Below are 26397 nucleotides of genomic sequence, written 5' to 3'. Positions count from 1 at the left end.
GTAAATAAAAGTATGTACCTGTAGGGCTGCAACATTATGCAACTCAAGCAAGTATATAATTCAGTAGTGCTATTAGGTATGCATTATAGATATTTCTGCATACAAATACACAGTGAAGAGAAACAATTAATATTTTTTAAATGTATATATGTTTATACATATGTAGAAAAAGTTATGAAAGTAAATACTGCAAATTACTAACAGTGGAAACTCTTTAACAGGTAGGTGTGAGGTTAATTTTGCTTATTTTGCGTTACACACTTTTGTATTGACTGAATTTTAAAATTAGATTTGCATTACATTTTTTCCCTAAAAATATAACTATAATTGAAAACCTAGTTTCTGAATTGTACATTCTGTTTAACTCATTTTCTTTCTCTTTAATCGTCAATTTCTTCACTGACATCACAAAAATACTAGGAATTTTCCAATTAAAGAAACAAAAAACTAAAAATCAGGAAAATAAAGAAGTATTTTAGAACCAGACCTTCTCTTAGTGTCATCACTCTTTATTCCAGGCCTCGAAATGAAATGGCACAGACTGTCTTTGTCTCCTCTCCCGAAGACGCTTGGTTTATTCAGTAATCACCTCCCAAATTTGCAATGGCCCAGAAAGATAGCCTTTACTTTGCATACCTTCTAAAATACTAGCCTGATTCAAGTATTTATCATTCTTGAATTACAGCTAGTAACTTCTTCACTGGTTTCCTTGCCTGTAATTTCTTACCTTTGCAGTCATCCCCAGATATTGCCTTAGGGCTATCTTCCTGATGCAGAGATCAAATCATGTTGTTATACTTAAAATATTTTTGGCTCTATCATCCACAGAATAAGTTTCACATTTCCAGACATAACATCATGACCTTTCATGTCCTATTGCCAGATTGCTCTTTTAGCATCACTTCAAACTTCACTGTTTTTTTTTTTTAAATAACTTTTAAGTTAAGGGATAAAGGTGCTGATTTGTTACATAGGTACACTTGTGTCATGGGGGTGTGTTGTACAGATTATTTCATCCCCCGGGTGTTAAGCCCAGTACTCATTAATTATTTTTCCTGATCCTCCCCCTCCTCCCAACTTCTGCCCTCCAAAAGGCCCCAGTTTGTGTGTTGTTCCCATCTACGTGTCCATGTGTTCTTATCAATACCTCCCACTTAATAGTGAGAACTCCAAATGTCCATAAATATAATATACCATTTTATACCTTTAAGTCTTGTTGTTTACATCTCTTATTCTTCTAGTCTTTCAAGGCCCACCACAAATATCACACTTATATCTGACAATGGAAAGAAATATTCCTGCTCTCCTAGGGCACTTTGCTTTACCTATATTACAAATCTTATTTCATTTATACTTACTTTAGTTAGCTTTCATTTGTTTCACTCAGCACTAAATAATGTAGTCTTGAAATCAGAACCCACCTTCGATTGATCTCTGACCTAGAGTCGTTATCTGAATTCAATATATTTGTTTGCCTTGCTTTTAACCAAATATATTTGGAATCCGTTTATCCATACACGTATGAGGAAACAGTATTGAAAAGGTTGCTATCCATTAATATGGCTGTGGAAAAAAATGTCACCTTAGTTCTATTTTAAGATAGGAAAAAAAGTCTTATCTATTTTTAGTAGATTTGATAATACTTGTATGAGTTTAAATCTTACTGATGCTGTACAGTTGTGCTATCCAATATGGTAGCCAATAGACACATGAGGTTATTTACATTTGTATTTAAATTAATCAAAATAAAATAAAACTTCCATAAATATACCATTGTATGCCTTTAATTCTTGTTCCAAGGTTTCAGTATATTATGGAAATTTTTATTATCACAGAATTTTCCATTTAAAAGCTCTGCTCTAAAGTTTAAACTCAAAATGTAAATTACTCCTGTGCTAACTTGGTAAAATCCTGATACAGAAATGGCATAGTTTACAATAGATTTTTTGCATTGTTTTTATCTAAGTTGAATATAGTTGTATTACTAGCTCACCAGGCAATTGTTACAGGGATTCATCATTTCTTTAACACTTTAAAATTTATTCTAATGAACTCAGTTGATTGCATATACCCCTTTACACATCCAGGTCACATGAATCACTCTACTAGAATCAGCTGCTCTGGGGAAAAGAGAAGAGGTTGTGCATGTTTGTGGAGTATGTATTATTAAAGAAAAGTCCCAGTTCCCTATGGTAGCAGATCTGACCATTCTGACCATCCTGTGGCTCAATTTTAGGAAATAATGTCTAAGAAGGAATCAAGAATGAATGGATGTATTGCATTCAAAATATAAATTTGTTCTCATCACTAGTGTGGATGTGTTCCATCCTTACTCAATAATTGTATACAGTGTCATGCCTTCAAACCTTACATAATGGTCTGTACTTCATTCATTCTCATCCTTCAAGTTTCACCTTAAACTTTTTTTTTTCCTAGGTTTTCTCCACACTAGCTAGGAAGTTTGCATGTACACAATGTAATGAAAAAATGAAATTTCTGTATGCAGGAATTCGACATTTTGTGTTGAATCCTGTGATAACAGAATTTCTTATGCAGACTCAATATATATTTGATCATCTAACACGAAAATTGAAACTGGCATCTGCTTGAAAACCACCACTTTGCTGGCTCAATTTTAGACATGCAAAGGAACTTGCTGCCCTTTTGTTAACTAGATAAGCTATATATTTCACTTTGAAAAGACATGTCCCTGCAACTTTGATGGTGAGATACTGCCTCATAACATTCATTTTTCTCTATTAAGGTATTATAGTTTTGATTTAATAATTTTCAGTGGAGATTCATTTAACACTAGAGTGAATGAAAATCTAAAAGAGGATCAAATGGTTATTAGTGGAAACATAATAACATTTAACAATTGACCTTCAGTAATGGAGAGACTCCTCAGTGGGAAGAAATCTTTCATGTTGAAACTTTCCTGATAGAGAACTCTTTGCATATATAATCAATGAGGTATGGGCATGGCTTCATCTTTGGTATGAATAACAAAAAAGTTGTCATAGAAAGCTATAGAATTAAAATTTATTTTTCAGAAGGAGTATTGTTTGCTTCTTTCAAAAGTGGAGGTAAAAATGATACAGGGGAAGGTACTCTCAAATAAATTAGTATAACCAAGTAATAGTTTTTCAGAAATAGATTAGAAAATATTCATCCCCCAAAATTAATGTTTGCTAGTTACATTTATCAATTTCCTTTCTACAATGCTAATTTTAACATCATAATGCTTTCATTAGTGCATTATATGAAATATCATATATGAAATATGGTATATGTAAATTGCTGTTGTTGAAATAAGGTTTTGTTGTTTAAAAATAAGATATCCATTCAATATACATGTGTTAACACTAACCACAGCAAAAAAAATCAAAAAGAAAAATTAAGAGCACTTTTTCTCTACTCCCCTTAAACACACTTATCTCTTATGCCTTAAATTAGATTGTATATAACAATTCTAATATATTGGTATCTGTATAATTATATAACTTAATTTTAATCAGGGAAACAAACGAATATTCCTCATCATTTTAAACCTTTTTATTGTTATACCATTTCGTTTTTCCCTGTTTTTATGCTTTTGCATGTTTGGCATAATATGAAACCTCAAAAATATCTCTGGGCAACTTCTGAAGATTGCTATGTTAGGATTGCTAAACAAATGTATTCAAATGCATTTTCATGACTGAATTTTTATTACGCAAGTTCAGTGTTTACCTTTTCCTTGCTTCTTTGAAAATTGTTTTAGGATGTTTCTGAAAATAACATCATCCAGGTTAAAATGTTGAAAATACCCCAAAACATATAAGGCTCATAAAGAGTGTGGGACGTAAGCGTGCCGGCTAATCTAGTTCTCATTCTCATAAAGGGCAGTAGTGGCACTTAAGAGCCAGTATACCTATTCCTTTTCATTGTAATAAAACCATTCCTGAAAGTGACTTTGTCCAGAGCAAATGACTCCAACATGTTGTACTTCAGAGGTAGATTGTCATAACAGATTTAACTCTGTTAAATACATTAAATCATAAAAACAAAAACAAAAAAACACCCTGACAATATAAAACATTGATGAATAGTCTACTGGTTAAAAGTGAAAATTTTGAAAGCAATAGTTGTATATAATCAGTGGATATGCCTTGCTTCTTTTCAAACAAGTGGTTTTTAAAGGTGTATTGCATTATGATCACATAATATGTATTTATTTCGTAAATTATATAAGTCTTCTTAAGCTGAATCACTCAAATACAAAAACTTGGGCTTTATTTTAATATTTTTGTAAAATGATTTTTTCACCTGGATTGCAAATACCCTATAAACCGATGTTTAACATGAATATATTAAAGATTTCTTTGGATTATAATTATATGAAAGAGTTATACATTTGTATTCTCAAGACCTTTATTATACATTGTATAATGACACTTTCTACCAAATATGAATGAGGAATAGTAAATAATTATTAAGGCAAAAGACCAGAAGAGGAAAACTATGAGGAAAGACAATATAAATATTCCTAGTTTTTAAATTAATTTTTAATTCTGTTCTTTCTGATGACTTAATGAGAGTCTGCACACCTGCAGTCTGAATTCAGTGTTATCCTCTTTTGTTAAATTGAAAAAGAGGCAAGGATAGAAAAATCATTCACTGGCTAGAGAATGCTTCTGGTCAGGTCATGGATTCATACTGTTTTCAGTATATAATTTCATTGTCAATTGAAACAAAGTGCTAATTGAGCACAATATTGATGGGTGGTTCAGAGGCGAGACTAGTATAGTTCTCTAAAAGGGATTAATAATAACCACTCCTGTTTCACCTTCCACTAACATATCTAGGAGAGCCATGCAGAAGGCAATTATCTGTTCCTCAAAGACATTTCTCCTGGCGCATAAATTATCGGGGTCCTAGACTAGTGGCCCTATAGACCCAACCAATAGCTCTTTCTGTCTCAAAGTGGTTTATATCATGAGTGGCCTTTGTTCTGAATTGGTCAAAATCTTCATATATTTTGAAACTGTTATAATTTAAAGACTTCACAAAGGGACACAATACTAGTCTCTCATTGCATTCAGTTCTGTAAAGGCATCTACTGTGTTACTGCTGGATAATAATAACCTTCAAGTGATTCTATAATTTTAATATGTTCATCATCACAAATTTCAAACTTTGGTTTAGGTTTGCCTTCTGAAGCAATACTGAGTACATTGTTTCCATTTTGACAAGTCAAACAACCTTTCAGATATTTGGGGACAGCTAAGTTCTGTGGTTGATTGATAACTATAATTTTGGTGCCCCATATTCTTCTTCATTTTGCATTGTCTTTTAACGTTTCCTTTGGAGAACTTATCCCAATGCCAGGTGCTTCAGAGGAAGTTTTCTCAACCTCACCACTATCGATATTTCAGACCAGATAATTCTTGGTCATTGGGACATGTCCTGTGTATTACAGACTGCTTAGGAACATTCTTGGGAGTGTTTGTGGTGGTATGAAAATGTTGAGAAAACTGTACTTCCCAATTTCCTAAGCAGTTGGGAGAAGCTACTTGATGCAACTCTGGCAAATGAGAAGCAAACAGAAGATACTAGCCGATGACTCTGAGAAAGCTCTTTAAAGGATATAATCACTTCTTGTTTGTTCTTTCTCACTGAATCTTATTCTGTAAATGCAATGTCAAGTGATGTGACAACAGTGTTATGCTTCAAGCCTAAGCAAGACTCTAAGAATACTGGAGTGAGAGGATTCCACCAGTCTTGGTCCTTGAATCTTTCTTTGCTCATTTTGGCACTAAGTCTCCAGATATCTTGTTGGGGGAAGGATAGTGGCAGGAACTAACTTTTTAAATATACTAGTTTTATTTTGTCTTCTATAAATAAATTAAAATCTACATAATCTCTAACTAATAGTAATAGCTTTGCTTTAGGAAAAAAACAAGTGTCCATATTATAAATATCTCAAGCTTCTTCTTATGTTGAAGCTGTTTTCAAATGTATTTTTTTTCAGTCATTCCTATTTATCGTTTCTCAACTACAATGGGCAAGGTACCCTACTAAGCTCCAGAGATAAAGATAAAAGAAACAATATTATTATTTCCTCAGAAAGTCTCTGAGGATAGTGGAGACAAAATTAATGGAACTGCTAGTGTTCTGTGATAATTGTGTGTAAACTATCAGGAGAGTAGGAGAATATTAGACAAGATAGGAAATGAATCTCAATAAAAAAGAAAATATAATAAAATGTCACTGTTAAATCGTTTAAAACATATGATAAAGGCAGGAGGAGCTATTGCTGACAAATTCCTAATTTTATATCTGTTACCTCAGCATCATATATGAAGACATAAAACAAAACCTGAGTTTTAAATTTCCAAAACTATCTGTTGCCTATCTGCATGATTTTTCTTTTACTGTGTCACGGACTAGTATATTTTCAAGTGCGTAGCTAGGCTCAATTTTATTTTTGTTTCAGTTCTATAATATTTAATAACATCTTTTCTCCCCAAAGACCTTTGCTTAGAAACCAAGAGATACACCGTGAGGAGCAAGTGTTGTGCTAAGTACCCCTCTGTGGCGCCACCTGTGGGCATGCACCTGCCTTCCTCCCAGTATGCTGATTGCATTCCTCTCACTCACATTGTCAGATTTGCTTCATGAGCTCTAGACTGTGTCATTAGTTATGACTCATCAATTGTGGCATAATCGTATCAATTCCAGCCCAGTGTCTTCTGTCCTCATTTAAATACAAATTTTTCTTCTATTGCCAAGCTATCAAATATGTTTTATTCACTGAGTCTTTGTAATGAAAGGTGAAACAGCACAGTCTGCACTCAACAGCCAGATTCTTTTAAAAAGTATAATAATAATAATAATAAAAGGTTGTAACATTCAAGTGATTGGCAGGCATTTTTCTAACACATTCTTTATTTTTGAAAACCTAACATCTATGACACCACGTATGTATATCTGCTGATTGTAGTTAGCAATCTCATTCAACACATTAAAAAACATGAAATTGTCAATCCTATCAAGTTGTTTTTTGGTTATTTTAAACAGCTTCTCAGCCATCTTGGAACTGACCCAGAGTGTAAAGGTCTTGAGGATTATCTTCATCAGTATTACCTGAATACAAGCCTTCTGAAAGGAAAAAGAAACTCTAGCTTTTCAAACCAGAAAGTCTAGTAAAATTCAATATTGTAAATTGAATTTCTTTATTTTTATCAAAATATAATAAATGGTAGACAAATCCATTCTTACAGTTCTATTTACAATCCTCTTTCAGTTTTATCTATGTAAGCACCACCATTTAGGTTTATTATATTTTCTGTTCATGGTTTTTTTTTTTTCCTACATTTTATTAGTCGCATTTCCCCCTACATTTTTATTTTAGTGCTGACCTTCAATTCCTCAGGGGTCAGTTCCTTGTGCATAAATAATACTTTCATGTTTCATGAGGTCAGTTACCACTCAAATTGGCACAAATGGCAGAAAATAAAAACAACAGAATCCAAAACTTCCCCCTGAGATTTCATCACATATTATAATTTTAGAATTCCCACTTAGGTAGCTTTTACTGTATTGACAGATTGAAGTTTAACTGTAGCCAATTTTAAAAGACAGAAGTATGACTGCGTTATCATATAGTTCAGTGACAAATCATATTAACATTATATTTTGATATATCTCAATACAAATAAAGATAATTCTCTGATATCTTAGACTCATCTCAGATACTTTTATTTCTACATTAAAAATAGAAATAATTCAGGAAAATAAAATTGGTGAAAATTACAAAGCAAATATCCAATTTTTTTGAAAGAACAAACTTGTCTCTAATTGTCATTCAATGCAATTTCATTGTTGTCTTCTGTAGTTCTTTAAATATGTATTCAGGAAAAGTTTCCAGATCTGTAAAAAAATCTAGCAGCTTTCATGACTTCTTTTGGTAATTGGTATTTAATAGATAGTTATATTATATTGTAAACCACAATTTTATTTCAGAAATTAGAATATGAATTTCTATATTTTAATTAAAATATAATTCAGATATGTTTTCTCCCCTACCTCTTTCATCTGTAGGGTGTGGGAAGGGGTCATTCTTGGTTTCTTTTCCTTTCCAGCTGTCTTCACCTTACTTACCCCCTCTCCTATTGGATAACTGCTTCTACTGACCACTCTAGGACTGAAGTCTGGAAATAGGAGTGGTAATGAACAGAGAAATTTCTTTCTTAACTGATAGTAAGTGATCATTTAATCTACAACTTTCAATTCCCATGAAACTTTTCACTTTCTAGAATAAGCTTGTCCAACCCACAGCCCAAAGGCCACACACAGCCCAGGACAGCTTTGAATGAGGCCCAATAGAAATTGGTAAACTTTTTAAAAACATTATGAGATTTTTTTGGTGATTTTTTTTTCTTTAGCTTGCCAGCTATCGTTAGTGTTAGTGCATTTTATATGTGGCCCAAGACAATTCATCTTCTTGCAGTGTGGCCCAGAGAAGCTAAACGATTGAACACCCCTGTTCTAGAAGTTCATTTCATTCAATGGAATCCCACCGAAGTGTTCTTAAAGAACACTTGGCTTCAAGCCATCTGCTATCTTTCATTGCTCATGTGGATCATTTCTGATCTGGGCTAAAAGGTAATGCATTCATGGGCCCTGAAATCCAGAAAGTGAAACCCCGGGTCAGCTACTTAATTTGCAGGATCCCTTTTACAAACAAAAGAAAATATAATAGAATTTTTCTTCCTATGGTTTCTTTCTTGACCTGTCATGATGTTTTTTCTTTGCTCTTAATTTCACTCTGCCTTGGAAACAGGGATACTCACAGAGCGCTCAGAATTACTCAGGATATGACCCTGAGTCTCCTTGTATTTGAACTCAGACCTCCTGCTGGGCAAGAGGTGGTAGTGGTCTCTAGGTATCAGTGGGGGAGCAAGATGGCAAAAGGTGAGATGACATGTGAGCTGAGGCCCGATGCTCCTGGCTCATGCTCCATTGTCCCATCAGAGTTCACTTACAAAACACAAGTTCAAAGATAAAATTATTAAGGATTTCAAGACAGTAACAGTAAAGTTTTGAAGGATCCACTGAATGTGGGTTCTTGTACAACTACAGTGGTCACAAACCCATGAAATTGACAATCTAAATGTATTAGCAGCTGTTCTTTAATTTAGCAGCAAAACAGCTTATCAGCCTTTGTCTTTTACTCTTACAATTCTGGAAAATAATTAATTAAACATCAGACCCCTGTGCCACTCCTAAATTTTGGAGATATTCATCAAGCTTTATAAATACTCTCCCCTCACCTGAGTGGAGGAACATTGCTACCCTCCCATCCAGTGTGGCTATTCTAGAACACCTTTCCCAAATAAACTTTTCATAAGAAAGAAAATTCTTATTTTCCTCAATTCTGGTAATTATTTGTGGTGTTTTGCATTGTGTCATCTTGGGTAGGCAAAAAAGTACATTTTTTTCAAGATGTCCTTCTCTGTATTATCCAAAAGAGGAACTTGTACGTAACTGGGAAAAAGGAAGTAAGGTGGTGGCCCTTATTCTCTGAAGGTCATCATAATCAACTGCAGTATCCGATCAATGCAGAGGTTCCAGCCAGCTTGCAACCTGTCCTAAATCTGCTCTATTCCATGTTCAACACCTTTGCCAACTGTTGCCTCTGTCCATCAACAGCAGCCCAAGACTCACCAAAAGATTCTTAGATGTGAATCCACAGAGGTTGTAGCTACACAAAATCACAGCCTCTCAAACGGCATCCCAGGAGCAACCCTTACATAAAGAGATGTTTGGTATTTCATATTGACTTGTTAGTGAGAGGTCCTCTGATCCTTGAACTTCCCTTTCAGACCTTGAGTTTCCCAGCTACTTGTACAGCTCTACACATCTAATTCCTTTAATAAGTCCTTTATCCCATAAAACACGTTATTAACTTTGTTCCCCTGTCTGACTCCTGTCTGATATATCATTTTGTACTTGTATTTTGAGTTAAGCGAGTTCTTACCAAGTAATTTTAAAATCTACATCTTGTAATTCTATTGATTTATTTCCTATGGTCTTAGTCAAAATTTTGATTTTATAATCTAACTATACTGGCACTAATTCTTTATGCTGTGGTCATTGTATCGGGGACAAAATCAAAGTGTCATTCATCAAAAAAGCAATGTGGAAAGGAGTAAAGAAGCCCCTGGAAATACTAGGTGCTCATATTGTAAAAATTTACCTTGATCAGTCATCCCTAGGCTTTCTACAAAAAACAGGTTGACCTTAGATCCAGCAGTTTAATCTGTATTGTCTTTGATTTGTCACAAATGTGTGTCATGCCTATAATTCCCAGAAATTACACTGCTTCAGCCTCACTGATAGTAAACCTGTGTGCTCATAGCTCTTATGATATATATCTAATTAGTGCCTGCAGGGAAAATACCCCTAAAGGTTCTGTCCTATGTTCTGATAACGGATTCTTTCACTGTTACTTCCATGAAAGACATTTTCTTCTCTTACAATAAGAAGACCAGGATATTCTGCCTCACTATCAGTTTGTATAGAGGTTGATCTGTTCTCCATTTTAGAAAATCAGCAGTTGGACCAATATTGCTTCTGAAACTGTGATATATGCACCTTGCCTTTTACAATTTTATTTACTCTCAGAACATCAGACATAAAGATTTTGCTTCATCATATATCCCCTGACTTTCTCCCCATTTTTTTTATTCCTTCCTTCAGCTTGACTCGGGCTATGCACACTCTGGGCTTTGAAGACATGGCCCAGCTTTGGTCTCTGGGGACTGGCTGTGCTGTGCCAAACATTTCTTGTGCCATGGTCCCTCTTTCCAGAATAACTTGTTTTTTACTTTTATTATTGGAAGTGATTGTGCAGAATTGATATAATTTCCTGATTAAATGTTTGGTAAGATTTAGCAGTGAACTTATCTAGCCCTGGTGCTTTCTGTTTAGCAGGATATTAATTATTAATTCAGTTTCTTTAATAGATAAAGTCCTGTTCAGATTATCTATTTCTCCTCATGTGAGTTTTGGTTGATTGTGTCCTTCAAGGAATTGGTACATTTCACCCTCGTCATTAAATTTTTGTGCATAAAGTTGTTCATAATATTCCTTTACTATCCTTTAATGTACATGGGATCACTAATGATGTCCTCTCTTTCATTTCTGGTATTAATAATTTATGTCTTCTCTATTTATTTTAGTTAATCTTGATGGAAGTTTATCAATATTATTGATGTTTTCAAATAACTAGCTTTTTTCTTTCAATCAATTTTTTTGTATTTATTTTTTGGTTTTAATTTTATTGACTTCTAATTCAACACAATTTTGAAAATGCATAAAGGAAAGCACAGTATTATAAAAGGTAACAATTCTGTTGAAACATACTTAAAATGTTTTTAAAATAATTTTTAAAATTATAGTGAAATTTTTTTTCTAATGCATTAATAAGACAACATATATGAACTATAAGCAATAAATTTTATTTGTTAAAGGCAGATTAGTGTTAAGGTATTCTCTTTAATTTGAAGAAATTATTAAACCATGAGGTAAAATTTGATAAATCCTCATATATATCATGTTAGATATCTAAATGATTTATTTTTGTTGTTTCTTCATAATTTATTTTTATTGCTTGTCTGTTTACCAGTGTTAAATATATTGATTTGTAAGGATTTACTCTTGCAAGTGTAACTAAGGTTTTCATAATTCACACTAGATGAAGGCAGGTGTCTCTCAGGAAAACTTCAAATTTTACAAGATTTTTTGGTGAAACTCCAACTAGAGTAATTTTTTTCTGCTAAGATTTAAAATGGAAATTCTTAATATTTTGCAGCTTGGAAGAGTAATCTCTAAAACCTCAGTGTGATTTTCAGCTTCTGATTAGGATGTAGAAAGGTGAAAAGAATGATGCTCCCACCCTTAAGGTGAGAAATATTTGAATTATCTACAAAGTCATAAGTTGTTTTCAGCCCATCAGAGATGAAGTTGCGTGGCAACCAAGTAAACTGATTCCAGAGAGGGACAAGCCCTCATGGATGGAAAGGACACACAAAAGTTTCATCTTTGACCCATCAAAGAATGAAGAGGAAGTCACCATATAATCATATAAGAAATCAGCTAAACTTTAATAAATTCTTAAAGGCTAAATGTGAGTAAATTGTAAGTTTAGAATAGCAGGAGGCCTCAGGCACAAGAAATGGTCATTTCTCAAACTCTTTTCCATGGACCTTTGTCTGTTGAAGGGAAAGACTGGGAACTGGGCAGAAGATGAGAGAGACCCTCTTGCGTAGTGCAGGCTTCGGGTAGTAATCGGTTGCTGCTGGGGGACAGGTGAAAAGCCTTGCCTACTACCCCAGAACATTCTTTCTTAGGAAGCAAAAGCTTTAAGCCACTATAGAAGAGACAGCACAACTGTCATTTCCACTAATCAGAGGCAAAGATGCACCGAGGCTTGGGAACAAGTGGAAGAATGCATCCTATATCTTTGGAAGAGTGCTAGGAAACTGTTGTGGCTAAGATTCTATACCAGTAACAAGAAGAAGCCTTTAACTACTATAGAGTGGTAAATATTTCCACCCCAAACCAACCACAGATCCAAGACAGAGTTTCATTGTCGTAGATGAGTTGGACACAATGCAAGAACACTAAGAATGCCCCATTTTGAGAAAAAAAAATTCAGCTTAATTCAATGACAGTAGTCTAAAACCAACATGACAAAAAGAAAAAGGAATGAAAACTTGGACTTCTTTCACACAGGACATACCTAAGATTGAATGAGGCTGAGCCAGGGCAACATAAAACATCCCACTTTTTACCCCTATGCCAAGCCTCATACCAAATAATAAGCATCAGCTGTCTACATATTGAGTAAGGGAAAGAGGAAAGACAGAGAACACCTCAGCGGTACAGGAAGGTAAGGATGCTGAAAGCTGAGAGGGGAAGAGATACTAAACAAAATCCTCCAGCACCCCAGGACCCACCTTAAACCCAGCCAACATCAGCCATTCCTATGGGAATTTGAAGCCTGTGTAGACTGAAGGTAATGATAATCACAATAAAATCTATATCTAGCTCAAACCCCTGACTAAAACAGTTCGCTCTCTCATACAAATTGTCGGACAAAATGATGTGCTCTTTTGCTGGCATAAATATTATTTTAAAAGTAATTACTGCTACCTACTTGATTTTGGAATAAAACATATGCTAGCCTTAGCTAGGCAATTTGTTTTTCTATATTTGGAAGTAGCATAATAAATAACAAGATTCTTAAAATTCTGGTAGAATTTGCTTATGTGAGGATTTGAAGGAATGATCTTTAATAGACTAAGAAGTAAATATTGAAATGATTGTTAGATACTTCCTGTAAAATCCTATGTTCTTTATCTTTAGTTCCTATTATTAATATTTCTTAGCTGTTGCAGTTCTTACATCTTTCCATCTCTAGCATTCACATTTATTATAATGAAGCTATTTTAATACTTAAAAATTCTTAATTGTGCATATTACACAGTCTCTCTTATTGTCTTGATTAAACTTCCACAGGTTTCTGTATCCTAAATGTTTTCTCAAAAACTAACTTTTGGTTAGATTAACATTCTTTGTTGTTGCTTTAAAGATTTTTGTTCATTAACTATTTCTATTGGGTTTCCTCCACTGCTCTTTCTCCAATTTTTAATTGAAAAATAGAGCTCATATAATTTTAATCTTTAATAATAAATATATTTCAGTGTACATATTTTTACCTAAAATTATATTATGTCATGTTGTCATGTAAATATTGCCCCTCTAGCTTTTCAGTATTTAAGCATGGTGTGTTATAAAATAATTTTAATGTTAGTAGTTATATACATATATATTTTCTCTTAAATTTTAACTTATGTCAACAAGATGTTTTGGCTCTTAATTGTTAAAAAATTTATAAAAGTCAGGATCCTTTAATTACTGCTTTTAATCCATTTGCATTTATTGTCATTATTGTTACATTTAACTTAGTTCAGCCAATTTATATCATATTATACGTTTACTCACATTTTTTGTTTGTTTCCTTTCCCCATTTCTTCTATTTTTTGTCTATAGAATGGCTCACTATATTAGTTTAACAAGTATTTAAATTTATCTCTGTGGTAATTATCTTAACATTTTAAATAAGAAAATAAATATTACTTTCTTAAACTATTGATATCTGCATATTGTATCTAAAGATACATTTGCCTTGTCATAGTCATGTGTTTCTTAGATTTCAATTTCATCTTTCTCATTATATAGATAATTTCTATAATTTCAATTGTGAATTGCTTTTGTTTTAAAATTTGCTTTCCCTTTATTTTTTCCTTGTTTTTCTCTTTTCTCTAAACTATAAACTGACTCTCTACTCAACTCTCTTCTTATGAAAATTGTATAAGATATGCATGGAGGTATCAAAAAGATTCCAAGGCATTAAAGATTACAAGGCTAAAATACTGAAGAAAACAGCACTTCAGAGAATTGAGAACAATATTGACTATCCCTTGACCCATGAAACATTTTCTCACATGTATGTGGCTATTGATAGACCAAAAACCTAAGCAGAAATATTCATACTCTTATAGTTTTAAGAGAATAAAATATATGGCTCAAGACTTATCAATGAGAAAGGCCCATTTATACGTCCCAGGCTTCATCTGACACTTCAAAGGTTTAGGAATATTAATGGAAATAAATAGATTATCATTCACAATAATTGCAGTTCGGTCTCAAACCAGCTTAATCACTGATTATATGAATATGGTCTGTAACCCCCCCCTTGATAACCCTCCAAAAAACAGAGTTAGAATTAACCAGAATTAACTATTAGCTGCAATTTCATTAGAATATTAGAAATATTAAGGGCAAAAGCCACATTTAAATAGGTAAACTTAACATTTTTCAAAAATGTTGGAAGCCAGGCATGGCGGCTCATGCCTGTAATCTCAGCACTTTGGGGGGCTGAGGTGGGCAGATCGCATGAGGTCAGGAGTTCCAGACCAGCCTGACCAACATGGTGAAACCCCATCTCTACTAAAATACAAAAATTAGCCGAGCGTAGTGGTGGGCACCTGTAGTCTCAGCTACTTGGGAGGTCGAGGTGGGAGAATTGCTTGAACCCAGGAGGCGGAGGTTGCAGTGAGCCGAGATCGTGCCACTGCACTCCAGCCTGGGCAACAAGAGTGAGACTCTCTCAATAAATAAATAAACAAACAAACAAATAAATAAACAATAAAAAAAATGGAAAAACTCTAAGTCACAGTCTCAGGAAGTGCCAGAGTGAAGCATGATAAATACAGAGACAGCTACATAGCTCATATTAGAGAATTAATGACAAAGAGACTATCTCAAAAATAGTTCTAGAAAAAGGCGTATTACCTTCAAAAAGTGGCAATGTGACCTAGGGATGACTTCTCAAATGGAAGCCAACTGGTAACTAGAATTTTATTCCTAATAAAATGTTATAGAGTAGAAGAAAAAATAAATTCATGTTCAGGAAAACAAAAAATAAGGGAACTATCTATATCATATATACATTACACTAAATGAAATAATAATGTCTTTCAAGCAGAAGAAAAATTATTTTAGATGTAAATATAGAAATTTGGAAATGAAATCAAGAAAATGAAGGACAAAACATCTGGATAAATCTAAATAAATAGTGACTATAGAAATAAAATCCATCATATAAAATTTAAAATAAATATCAAGAAAACTACCTAACAAAATATCAAAAGTATTATAAGATCTTCATAGTCTAAGAAAAGTAATGAAAATTTTACTTTATACTCAGACACTAATAAGTCGAGGAATCATGAAATAATATCTAGGGCAAAATCAAAAGATACTTAGACTTGTAGGAGATTATAAGGGCATATTGGAGGAAAAAATGCTTAATTGAGAAAAAAGGCAAGAAAGAGCAAGTCCAAAATACAACAGATGGAAAACTAGCAAAGTGGTAGACCACAATAAAAATATCTTCAGCTAAATATAAATGATTTTCATACTTCAGCTAATAAAAATATCTTAAATGAATTTTAAAAGTAATTAAATGTTTTTTATTAAAAATAAGAACGGAGGAAGTCTGAAAAAAATGTAAAAATGATCTGTTAGGCTGACATAACCAAAAGAAAGCTGAGATAGATGTACTAATATCAGATGAAATAAACTTAGTGGCAAGAAGCAGTACTAAGACAAAAGAATACCTTTCAAAATGATAAAATGAGCAGTATACCATGATGTGACAATTTAAAATTTGTATGCATGTAATAATGGGAGAAATATATGCATCCATATCATACTGGGGACTTTTGCCCACTTTTCTTACACTGTTGGAAGAAGTAGAAAAAAATGTAATTAAGAATAATAAAGAATTACATATCTCTATTAGCAAATTTGATCTAATTGATATATATAGTATAATATTAAACTCGATAAACTTAAAATTGAATGTAATGAGAATGCACATTTAATATTTATTCAAATGGTCTCTGTTGTGTCATAGATCAAGCTGTGACAAATTTTCATATTTGAAAATAGAAATAATACATTTTCTGACATCAGTTAAACTGTTAGAAATCATTTACAAAAGGACAACTTAATCCACAAATGTTTTAAAATCAAGCAACATATTCCCAAATAACTCACAAGTCACAAAATTAGTCTCAATGGAAATTAGAAAATATTTTAAGAAAATGAGAATAAATGTATGACATATTGAAATTCAAGAAAATGGATATCCTTGGTTACGCAAAGTCATACAGATGGTAAAATGGTCATTGGAGACTCAGAGCGGGGAGGGTGACGGGAGTGAGGGATGGAAACTTGCCTAGTGGGTACAGGGTACACTATTCAGGTGATGACTATATTAAAAGCCCAGACTTCACCACAATACAATGCAAACATGTAACCAAAAGCCCTTTATCCCTAAAACTATTGATTTTTTAAAAAAATTATAGCCTTAATGGTGATATTGCAAAGAATAAAATATTAAATGCCAATAGTCCAAATACCCACAGGTTGAAAATAGAACATGCTTAAAAATGGTACATTTAAAGAAGCTGAAAACCAAACAGTAAACCAAATCCAATGAAAATAGAAGTCATACAAGAGATATTAATGGAAAATAATACATTCAAAAAGAATCACATAATCAAGGGGATCAAAAAAAGCCAAAAGTTTTTCCTTGTAATAATGTTAAAATAATCTTTTACAAAATTCAGAGACCCAAAAAAAGTGTGAGAGAGAGAGAGAGGGAGGGAGGGAGCACAGTAATATAAAAAGAAAAGGTATTACTACTGATCCTACAGAAGAAAGAAATTCAAAGTTATGAGCTACATTATTGCAGTACATATTTGACAATTTAAATAAAATTTGTAAAAAACTTGAAAAATGTCACTTACCAAAACTGACATGAGAAGACATAAAAATCGGAATATTCCTGTAACTATTTTTAAAATCCATAATAAATAACTTTTTCTCATATATGTACAAAAGTTCTAGGTCCAGATGTTTCACTAGAGAATTCTCCAAAACATATTAATAGGAAAGAAAACTAACATTACTTACATATTTCCCCTATTGAAAAATTTCTCAGCTTGTTTTATAAGGTTACCGATAATTTTAACATAGAAATGTGAGAAGGACATTAGAAGAAAAGACAATAACAGGCCAATCTCTCTTACAACCTAGCTAAAAATAATTTAAATTAAATATTATACATAAAACTCAGCAATATATAAACCACAAACATAGGTTGGGCTTGTTACGGGAATGAACGTGTTTTAATATTCAAAATTTTAAAACTGCAGTGTGTTTTCTTAACAGAATAAAAGCCAAAAATTATATGACATTCTCTATAACTAAAAAAAAAAAAAACCCCAAAGTCTATGAGTGACAAAACCTATTACCTAAGTTGCAGTGATGAAAAAAATATTTAAATTATTAAAGGCTACCTCCAAAATGACTGTGATGAACATTTTCCTACTGACATTGCGAATGAGAAAATGATACTATGATCAACTTTGTTCAACCTTACACCTGACAAAATTGCTAGTGAGAAAGTAAAGAAGAAATAAAAAAGGTATAAGAACTTGAGGAGAAGTAATTAAGCTAATTTTTCACCAAGAAAATTAATAACTTACAGATAAACTATTATATGAATATATTTACAAGGTATGTGCCTATAAGATAATATTTGAAATCAATCGTATTTCTTTTTTAAGGAAAGAAGAACTTCTAAAATTGAAATTTGAAAAAAATGATACCTCTAACAATAACATCAGAAATATCAATTATACAGGAATTAATTTACTAACTAGAATACAAAATCTGAAAATGAAAACCCAGAAAGCATTATGAGAAAATTATTGAAAGTCAGGACATTAGTTACCTGGAAAAGGTAGGCAAATATTATCCTAGGAATGAGTTTAGGAGAATTCTGGGTTATCAGTAATAGCTAATTCCCTAGCCTGCGTGGTTATTTATGTTTTTACTTTTTAAAATTTTATAATATCCATTGAATGTTTATTATGTTATACCCATTGAGATCTATGTTTATGATTTGTATATTTTTTAGGGGTGTGAAACAACAATAAAACATTTATTAAAAAGAAAATTAATGAATAACAGTAAATTTTATTATGACAGATGATTTGTACATCTGATAGTTCTTGACATACCATCTATATTTGACTTTCTTGTTTGAATAATTTCTCTAAAAATGTTTTTAGTACCCTGCTTTGGGTAGCAAACCACCTGAGGGAGGATGTGTCTGGGAATATTTTTTAAAATGCTCTCAATGTTCAATAGCATTTTATTTGGATATAAAATTCTACATTATAGCTGTTTTCCTTCTATAATTTTTTAATAAAATATATTTCCATAGGTTATTGGGGAACAGGTGGTGTTTGGTTACATGAGTAAGTTCTTTAGTGGTGATTTGTGAGATTTTGGTGCACCCATCACCCAAGCAGTATATACTGCACCCTCTTTGTAGTCTTATCCCTCACCCCCTTCCCACCTTTTCCCCTTGAGTCCCTAAAGTACATTGTATAATTCTTATGCATTTTCATCCTCATAGCTTAGCTCCCATTTATGAGTGAAAATATACAATGTTTGATTTTCCATTCCTGAGTTACTTCACTTAGAATAATAGTCTCCAATCTCATCCAGGTTGCTGCAAATGCCATGAATTCATTCCTTTTTATGGCTGAGTAATATTCTATTGTGTGTGTATACACACACACACACACACACACACACACACCCCACAGTGTCTTTATCCACTTGTTGACTTATGGTCATTTGGGTAGGTTCCAGGTTTTTGTAATTGCGAATTGTGCTGCTATAAGCACGCATGTGCAAGTATCTTTTTCGTGTAATGACTTATTTTCCTCTGGGTAGATATCCAGGAGTAGGATTTCTGGATCAAATGGTAGTTCTACTTTTAGTTCTTTAAGGAATTTCCACACTGTTTTCCATAGTTGCTGTACTAGTTTACATTCTCACCAGCACTGTAGAAGTGTTCCCTGATCACCGCATCCATGTCAATATCTGCTGTATTTTGATTTTTTGCTTAGGGCTATTTTTGCAGGAGTAAGGTGGTATCTCACATTGTGGTTTTGATTTGCATTTCCCTGATCATTAGTGATGTTGAGCATTTTTTCATATGTTTATTGGCCATTATATATATCTTCTTTTGAGAATTGTCTATTCATGTCCTTAGTTCACTTTTGATGAGATTGTTTTTTTTCTTACTGATTTCTTTGAGTTCCTTGTAGGTTTTGGATATTAGTCTTTTGTCAGATGTATAGATTGTGAAGATTTTCTCTCACTCTGTGGGTTGCCTGTTTACACTGCTGACCATTCCTTCGGCCTTGCAAAGGCTTTTTAGTTTAATTATTTCCCACCTATTTATCTTTGTTTTTATTGCATTTGCTTTTGGGTTCTTGTCATGAAATCCTTGCCTAAGCCAATGTCTAGAAGTGTCTTTCCAATGTTATCTTCTAGAATTTTTACAGTTTCAGGTCTTAGATTTATTTCTTTATTTATTTTTGAGATAGAGTCTTAGAGTCTTGCTCTAGCCCCAGGCTGGAGTGCAGTGGTGCAATCTCAGCTCACTGTAGCCTCTGCCTCCTGGGTTCAAGCGAGTCTCCTTCCTCAGCCTCCCAAGCTGGGATTACAGGCGCATGCCACCACGCCTCGTTTACTTCTGTATTTTTTTAGTAGAGATGGGGTTTTGGCCATGTTGGCCAGGCAGGTCTTGAACTCTTGACCTTAGGTGATCCGCATGTCTCAGCCTCCCAAAGTGCTGAGATTACAGGCGTGAGCCACAGCACCCAGCCAGATTTAAGTTCTTAATCCACTTTGAGTTGATTTTTGTAGAAGGTGAGAGACGAGGATCCAGTTTCATTTCCTACATGTAGCTAGCCAATTATTCCAGCACAATTTGTTGAATAGGGTGTCTTTTCCCCACTTTGTGTTTTTGTTTGCCTAGTCAAAGATCAGTTGGCTGTTAAGTATTTGGGTTTATTTCTGGGTTCTCTTTTAATATGCCATTACCTTCTTGCAATGCAGTTGCAGTAAAAGTTTGATAGAATGCTTTGGTCCTCTGCAGGTGACTACTTATTCTCAGTTATTATTATCTTATAGTTAGAATTTTGTTTTGACTTAACCGAATTGGCTTAGAAACAAAAGGCACATTCTTTTCAAGAGCATATAGGATATTTTACAAAATAAAACAACCATATGCTGGCTGTATAGCAAGTCACAGTCAATTTCAAGGAATTTAAATCATTCAGATTGTGTCCTCTGGCCAAAACATCTGGAGAAAAGCAACATATTTTGTTTCTTTGTTTAAAATTCTGTAGAGCATATATGTATAATTTCTGTTATTTCTGATAAATGTAAGATAGTGTTAAATTGGTCTAGTACTTCTTTTCTGTCCTCCTTGCACAGTCACCCTTACTGTACTGTTTTTGGATTTCTTGTGGTTTGTGTTGTGACACAAGCCTAATTTTTCCTCAGGTTTTAAAGCCTGCTACTTGTTTCTGAAGTACTGAGTCATTGCTCAAGCTAATATTTTTATATATATATCCATATCTTATCATTTCACCAAATGTAGATAGTTAAAAATTTTCAAAGTTGACATTGATACATTTATTCCAGTAGTTACATTTATTATGCCTTAGAAAGTAGTAAGAAAAGGACTAAAAAACAGACTGGAATTTGGCAATTCAGGAATCAAATAATTAGGTTTTAAAAGATATTGTCGATTCTCCTGCCTCGGCCTCCTAAGTAGCTGGGACTACAGGCGCCTGCCACCACGCCCGGCTAATTTTTTGTATTTTTAGTAGAGACGGGGTTTCACCATGTTAGCCAGGATGGTGTCAATCTCCTGACCTTGTGATTCGCCCGCCTCGGCCTCCTAAAGTGCTGGGATTACAGGCGTGAGCCACCGTGCCCAGCAGAGCTTGCTGTCAACTGAGATCGCGCCACTGCACTCCAACCTGGGCAATAGAGCGAGACTCCATCTCAAAAAAAAAAAAAAAATGAAATATAAATAAATAAATAAATAAAAAGATATTGTCTAAAGAAATGTAGACAAGCATGACATTTGTCACTACAATGCTTATTCTTCACAATTTAGACATTGATTAGGTAGGGGTTATGAGAGCAGGAATGAAATAGAGACAAATTAAGATAATATGAATGTAAACTTAAGGTTGACTCTAGATTTCCAAACCAAAGAAAGTGTTATTTATTATAATGAAAATGAAGAAAAGGTGCAACTTTGTGGTTGAAGTGAATTTACAATAGACGAAAACACTGAGCCAAGGGAATGTCTCCCAGACTCAAAATAGTGAAATAAAATGAGCCAGTGAATATAACAGTGAAAACTTCAAAAATTTGAAGCAGAACTGTAAACCTGCAATGTCACAGAAGACAAAGGCTTCCATGAGTATTGGCTATAGCAAATAAGCAATTACTTATGAACATAAAGAATAACTGACTTGGGACAGTAATGACTATTATTTCCTAGTTCCTGAATATTTCTGACAAGAAAAGCAGTAATTTGGATCAACCGTTATATTTTGATAAATACTTTACTTTCTAATTCTACGTATTTCTGCATTTCAATTTAGGTGAGATGGCTATAGTAATTTTTAACTCACCTATTATTTCCTTTCTATCTAGTTGAATTGTTTTTGAAGTCAAAGTCAAACCTCTTTTGACTTTATGTATGCCATCTAGTTCTTACTGAGGAGCCTCAGCATGCTGTTGAAACCTCTATTTAATTTACCTATTTTAAAAGTTTTTCTAAAATACTTTCATGAATATTATTTCTTTTTGTTACTACATCACACTTCTCAAAAAATTATATACCAAGAAATAGAACTGGGCACATGCACAAAGCAATGCAGTAGTATTAAGGAAGGAAATTGAGGAAGAAATACATATATCTAAAACAATCCTTCATTAAACCAAGATAATTAAAAGATAGACTAAATTTAATGAAATTTTAAAATCACATATTACTAGATGATGACTGGAAAAGAAAACCTTTTGAAAAATAAAGACTCATAATTTTGAACTACTTTGTATTGAATTAGAAGTTCAGTTAACAATAACCAACCAAGTAAATTTTGGTAACTGAAATGAGGTACCAGAAGGAATAAATCAAGAAAGAAAGCAGAGAAAATTTAGGATAATTAAAGAAAATTATGATTCAAAGTTAAATAAAATTTAGGCATTGAGTCTATGTAAACGGAATAGAATTAAATAGTAAAGAGAACAGAATGTAAGGAATAACAGATAAAACAGGCACAAGGCCAGTCGCGATGGCTCACGCCTGTAATCCCAGCACTTTGGGAGGCCGAGGTGGGCATATCACGAGGTCAGGAGTTTGAGACCAGCCTGGCCAACATGGTGAAACCCTATCTCTACTAAAAATACAAAAATTAGTCGGGCATGGTGGCACAAGCCTGTAATCCCCGCTACTGCAGAGGCTGAAGCAGGAGAATCACTTGAACTAGGGAGTGGAGTCTGAGGTTACAGTGAGCCGAGATTGTGCCACTGCACCCCAGCCTGGATACAGAGTGAGACTTCATCTAAAAAAAAAAAAAAAAGTAGCTTAATATTATATTTTAATATCAAATGGAAGATACAGAAAAGAAGGATTTTTTTTAAAGAAAAAATAGTTTTATGAGACCTCTTTATAGCCCATTACAGAATAAATATGTCAAAGAAATGTTTGCCATTTGGTTGTTTTTATGTTTTGGTCCTATTGTTCAACAAGAAAAAGGAAAATAACATTTGCATAAAACAATTGTACAAGTCATTTTACATGAAAATTCAAATTATAGTTACCAATTGGCTTTTACTTACAGAAAAAGAAGTTTAGAGTAATATAAAGTTTTGATAATATGGGAATATAACTGTAAGTAAATGTGTTGGTGAAGCTCTATAGAAGTGGTTCATCCTTTGAGAATGTCAATAAATGCTCCAGGAAGAACTTTTTTATTTAGGAAGATAAAATATAAATGAACTAAAGTACTAAAATATGAACTAAAAACGAAAATGTGAAACAACTAAAAAGTGGAAAGGAATAGATTAGTAAGTGGAGAGGGAGGCAATTTGATGGGGGTATTTGAAAAAATTGGAGGATACATGGATTGAGAGAAAGAAAATCCAGGTTGGAGGAAAACTTTAAAAACACTTGAAAACCACATAGAAAACATGCAAGAAAAATATGAAAGAAAATATAAAACCACAACTGAGAACTATAACTGAAATTATAATCATTTTTCACTGTATAATAATATATGTTTTTACCAACCCTTGGAATAATGTTTTCTAAAATTTGAATTTATTTATATAGAGAATGATAATACACAACCTTACAACAAAATATATAATTTAAAAATCCTACTTATTTGATTTGAAAGACTTCTAGAAATTAACAAAATTATTACATAGGTTTGATTTCTCATATTTTTTACTTAACATTAAACTCAATTATTTTCTAACAGTTTTGTACATCAAAAGTCCAGGCAGACGCCACCGGTTTGTTTACTTAGGAACTCACAGGGTGATACTGAAGATATGGCTAATGTTAAGTTTTTATCTGGAAACTAGGGGAAAAGTCACCTCTAAGCTCATTCAGGTTATTGGAATAATTCAGTTTCTTGTGGTTGTAGCACTGAGGCTCACATTTCCTCTGGATGTCCACTTGGGATTGCACAAGCTGCTAGAAGACACCCTTTGATTCTTGCATGTGGCCCCTTTCCGTCTTCAAAGGCAGCAACAATACACTGAACCCTTTTTGTGATTCAAATCACTTTGACTTCTCGGGCTGCAAGCCAGGTAAGACTCCTTTTTTCCTTCTTTTAACTTTTATTTCAGGTTCAGTGGTACATGTGCAGATTTGTTATATAGGTAAACTCGTGTCATGAGGCTGTGGTATACAGAACATTTCATCACCCAGGTACTAAGCATAGTACCCAGTATGTATTCTTTCTAAATCCTCTCTCTCCTTCTGCCTTCCACCTTCTAGTAGGCCCCAGTGTTGGTTGTTCCTGTCTATGTGTTCTCATTATTTTGCTTCCACTTATAAGTGAGAACATGCAGTCTTTGGTTTTCTGTTCCCGCATTAGTTTGCTAAGAATAATGGTCTCCAGTTCCATCCATGTTGCTGCAAAGGACATGATTCCATTCTTTTTATGGCTGCATAGTATTCCATGGTGTATATGTACCACATTTTCCTTATCTAATCTACTGTTGATGGGCCTTTAGGTTGATCCATGTATTTGTTATTTTGAATAGTGCTGCAATGGACATATGTGTGCATGTATCTTTATGGTAGAACAATTTGTTTTCTTTTGAATATATATCCAGTAATGGTGTTGGGTCAAATGGTAATTGTGTTTTTATTTCTTTGAGGAATCACTACACTGCTTTCCACAATAGCTGAACTAATTTACACACCCACCAGCAGTGTATAAGTGTTCCCTTTTCTCCACAACCTCGCCAAAATCTGTTGCTTTCTGATTTTTTAATAGTAGCCATTCTGACTGGTGTGAAATGGTATCTCGCTGTGGTTTTGATTTGCATTTATCTAATGAGTGGATGTTAAGGTTTTCACATAAGCTCGTTGGCAGCATGTATGTCTTCTTTTGAAAAGTGTCTGTGCATGTCCTTTATCCACTTTTTACTTAGGTTGTTTTTATTTTTTATTTTTTTTTTCTTGTTAATTGGTTTAAGTTCCTTACAGATTCTGGATATTAGACTTTTTTCAGAAGCCTACGTTGCAAAAATTTTCCCCCATTCTTTAGGTTGTCTGTTTACTCTGTTGACAATTTCTTTTGCTGTGCAGAAACTCTTTAGTTTCATTAGATCCCATTTGTCAGTTTTTGCTTTTGTTGCAATTGCTTTTAGCACCTTCATCATGGAATCTTTGACAGTTCCTATATCCAGAATGGCATTTCCTAGGATATCTTCCAGAGTTTTTATAATTTTGGGTTTCACATTTAAGTATTTAATTCATCTTGAGTTGATTTTTATATATGGTATAAGGAAGGAGTCCAGTTTCAATCTTCTTGCATATGACTAGCCAGATATCCCAGCACCATTTATTGAATGGGAAGTTCTTTCTTTATTGCTTGTTTTTGTTGGCTTTGTTGGAAATTAGATGGCTGTAGATGTGTGGCATTATTTCTGGGCTCTCTCTTCTGTTCCATTGTTCTATGTGTCTGTTTTTGTACTAGTGTTATGCTACTTGGGTTACTGTAGCCCTGTAGAAGAGTTTGAAGTCACATGATGTGATGGTTTCAGTTTTGTTCTTTTTGCTTAAGATTGCCTTGGCTATCCGGGGTCTTCTTTGAGGGCTAGGTGAATTTTAAAAATAGTTTTTTTTCTAGTTCTGTGAAGAATGTTGTTTGTAGTTCCATAGCAATAGCATTGAATCTGTAAATTGCTTTGGGCAGTATGGTCATTTGAATGCCTAATTTATTAAAGGTATTTAACATGTAGCAGTGTTGAGTGCATCTATTGTGATAATAATGTGGTTTTTGCTTTTTATGCATCTATTGAGATAATCATGTGGTTTTTGTCTTTAGTTTACATGATTAATCACATTTATTGATTTGCATATATTGAACCAACCTTGTATCTCTGGGATAAGGTCTACTTGATCATGGTGAATTAGCTTTTTGATGTCTTGCTGCATTCTGTTCGCTAGTATTTTGTTGAGGATTATTGCATCTATGTTCCTCAAGGATATTGGCCTGAAGTTTTATTATTATTTTTTTATTTTGTTGTTTCTCTGCCAGGTTTTGGTATGAAGATGATGCTGGTCTCATAGATGAT

General features: G+C 33.4%; 1 protein-coding gene across 1 annotated transcript in view; it reads left to right on the top strand.

Annotated features, from left to right (window-relative positions):
• The window catches only part of LOC129136965 (uncharacterized), an 81353-nt gene extending 56939 nt beyond the window's left edge, over nucleotides 1-24414 (top strand). The window contains exon 2 of the mRNA XM_054665930.2: nucleotides 24231-24414. Coding sequence (XP_054521905.1) covers nucleotides 24231-24348 — 118 coding nt within the window. The 3' untranslated portion in view covers nucleotides 24349-24414. The remainder of the gene's footprint in view (nucleotides 1-24230) is intronic.
• Nucleotides 24415-26397: the final 1983 nt, after the last annotated feature.

Source organism: Pan troglodytes, chromosome 15 (genome assembly GCF_028858775.2).
Source record: "Pan troglodytes isolate AG18354 chromosome 15, NHGRI_mPanTro3-v2.0_pri, whole genome shotgun sequence".
Taxonomy (NCBI): domain Eukaryota; kingdom Metazoa; phylum Chordata; class Mammalia; order Primates; family Hominidae; genus Pan; species Pan troglodytes.
This window is presented reverse-complemented; position numbering and strand designations above follow the sequence as displayed.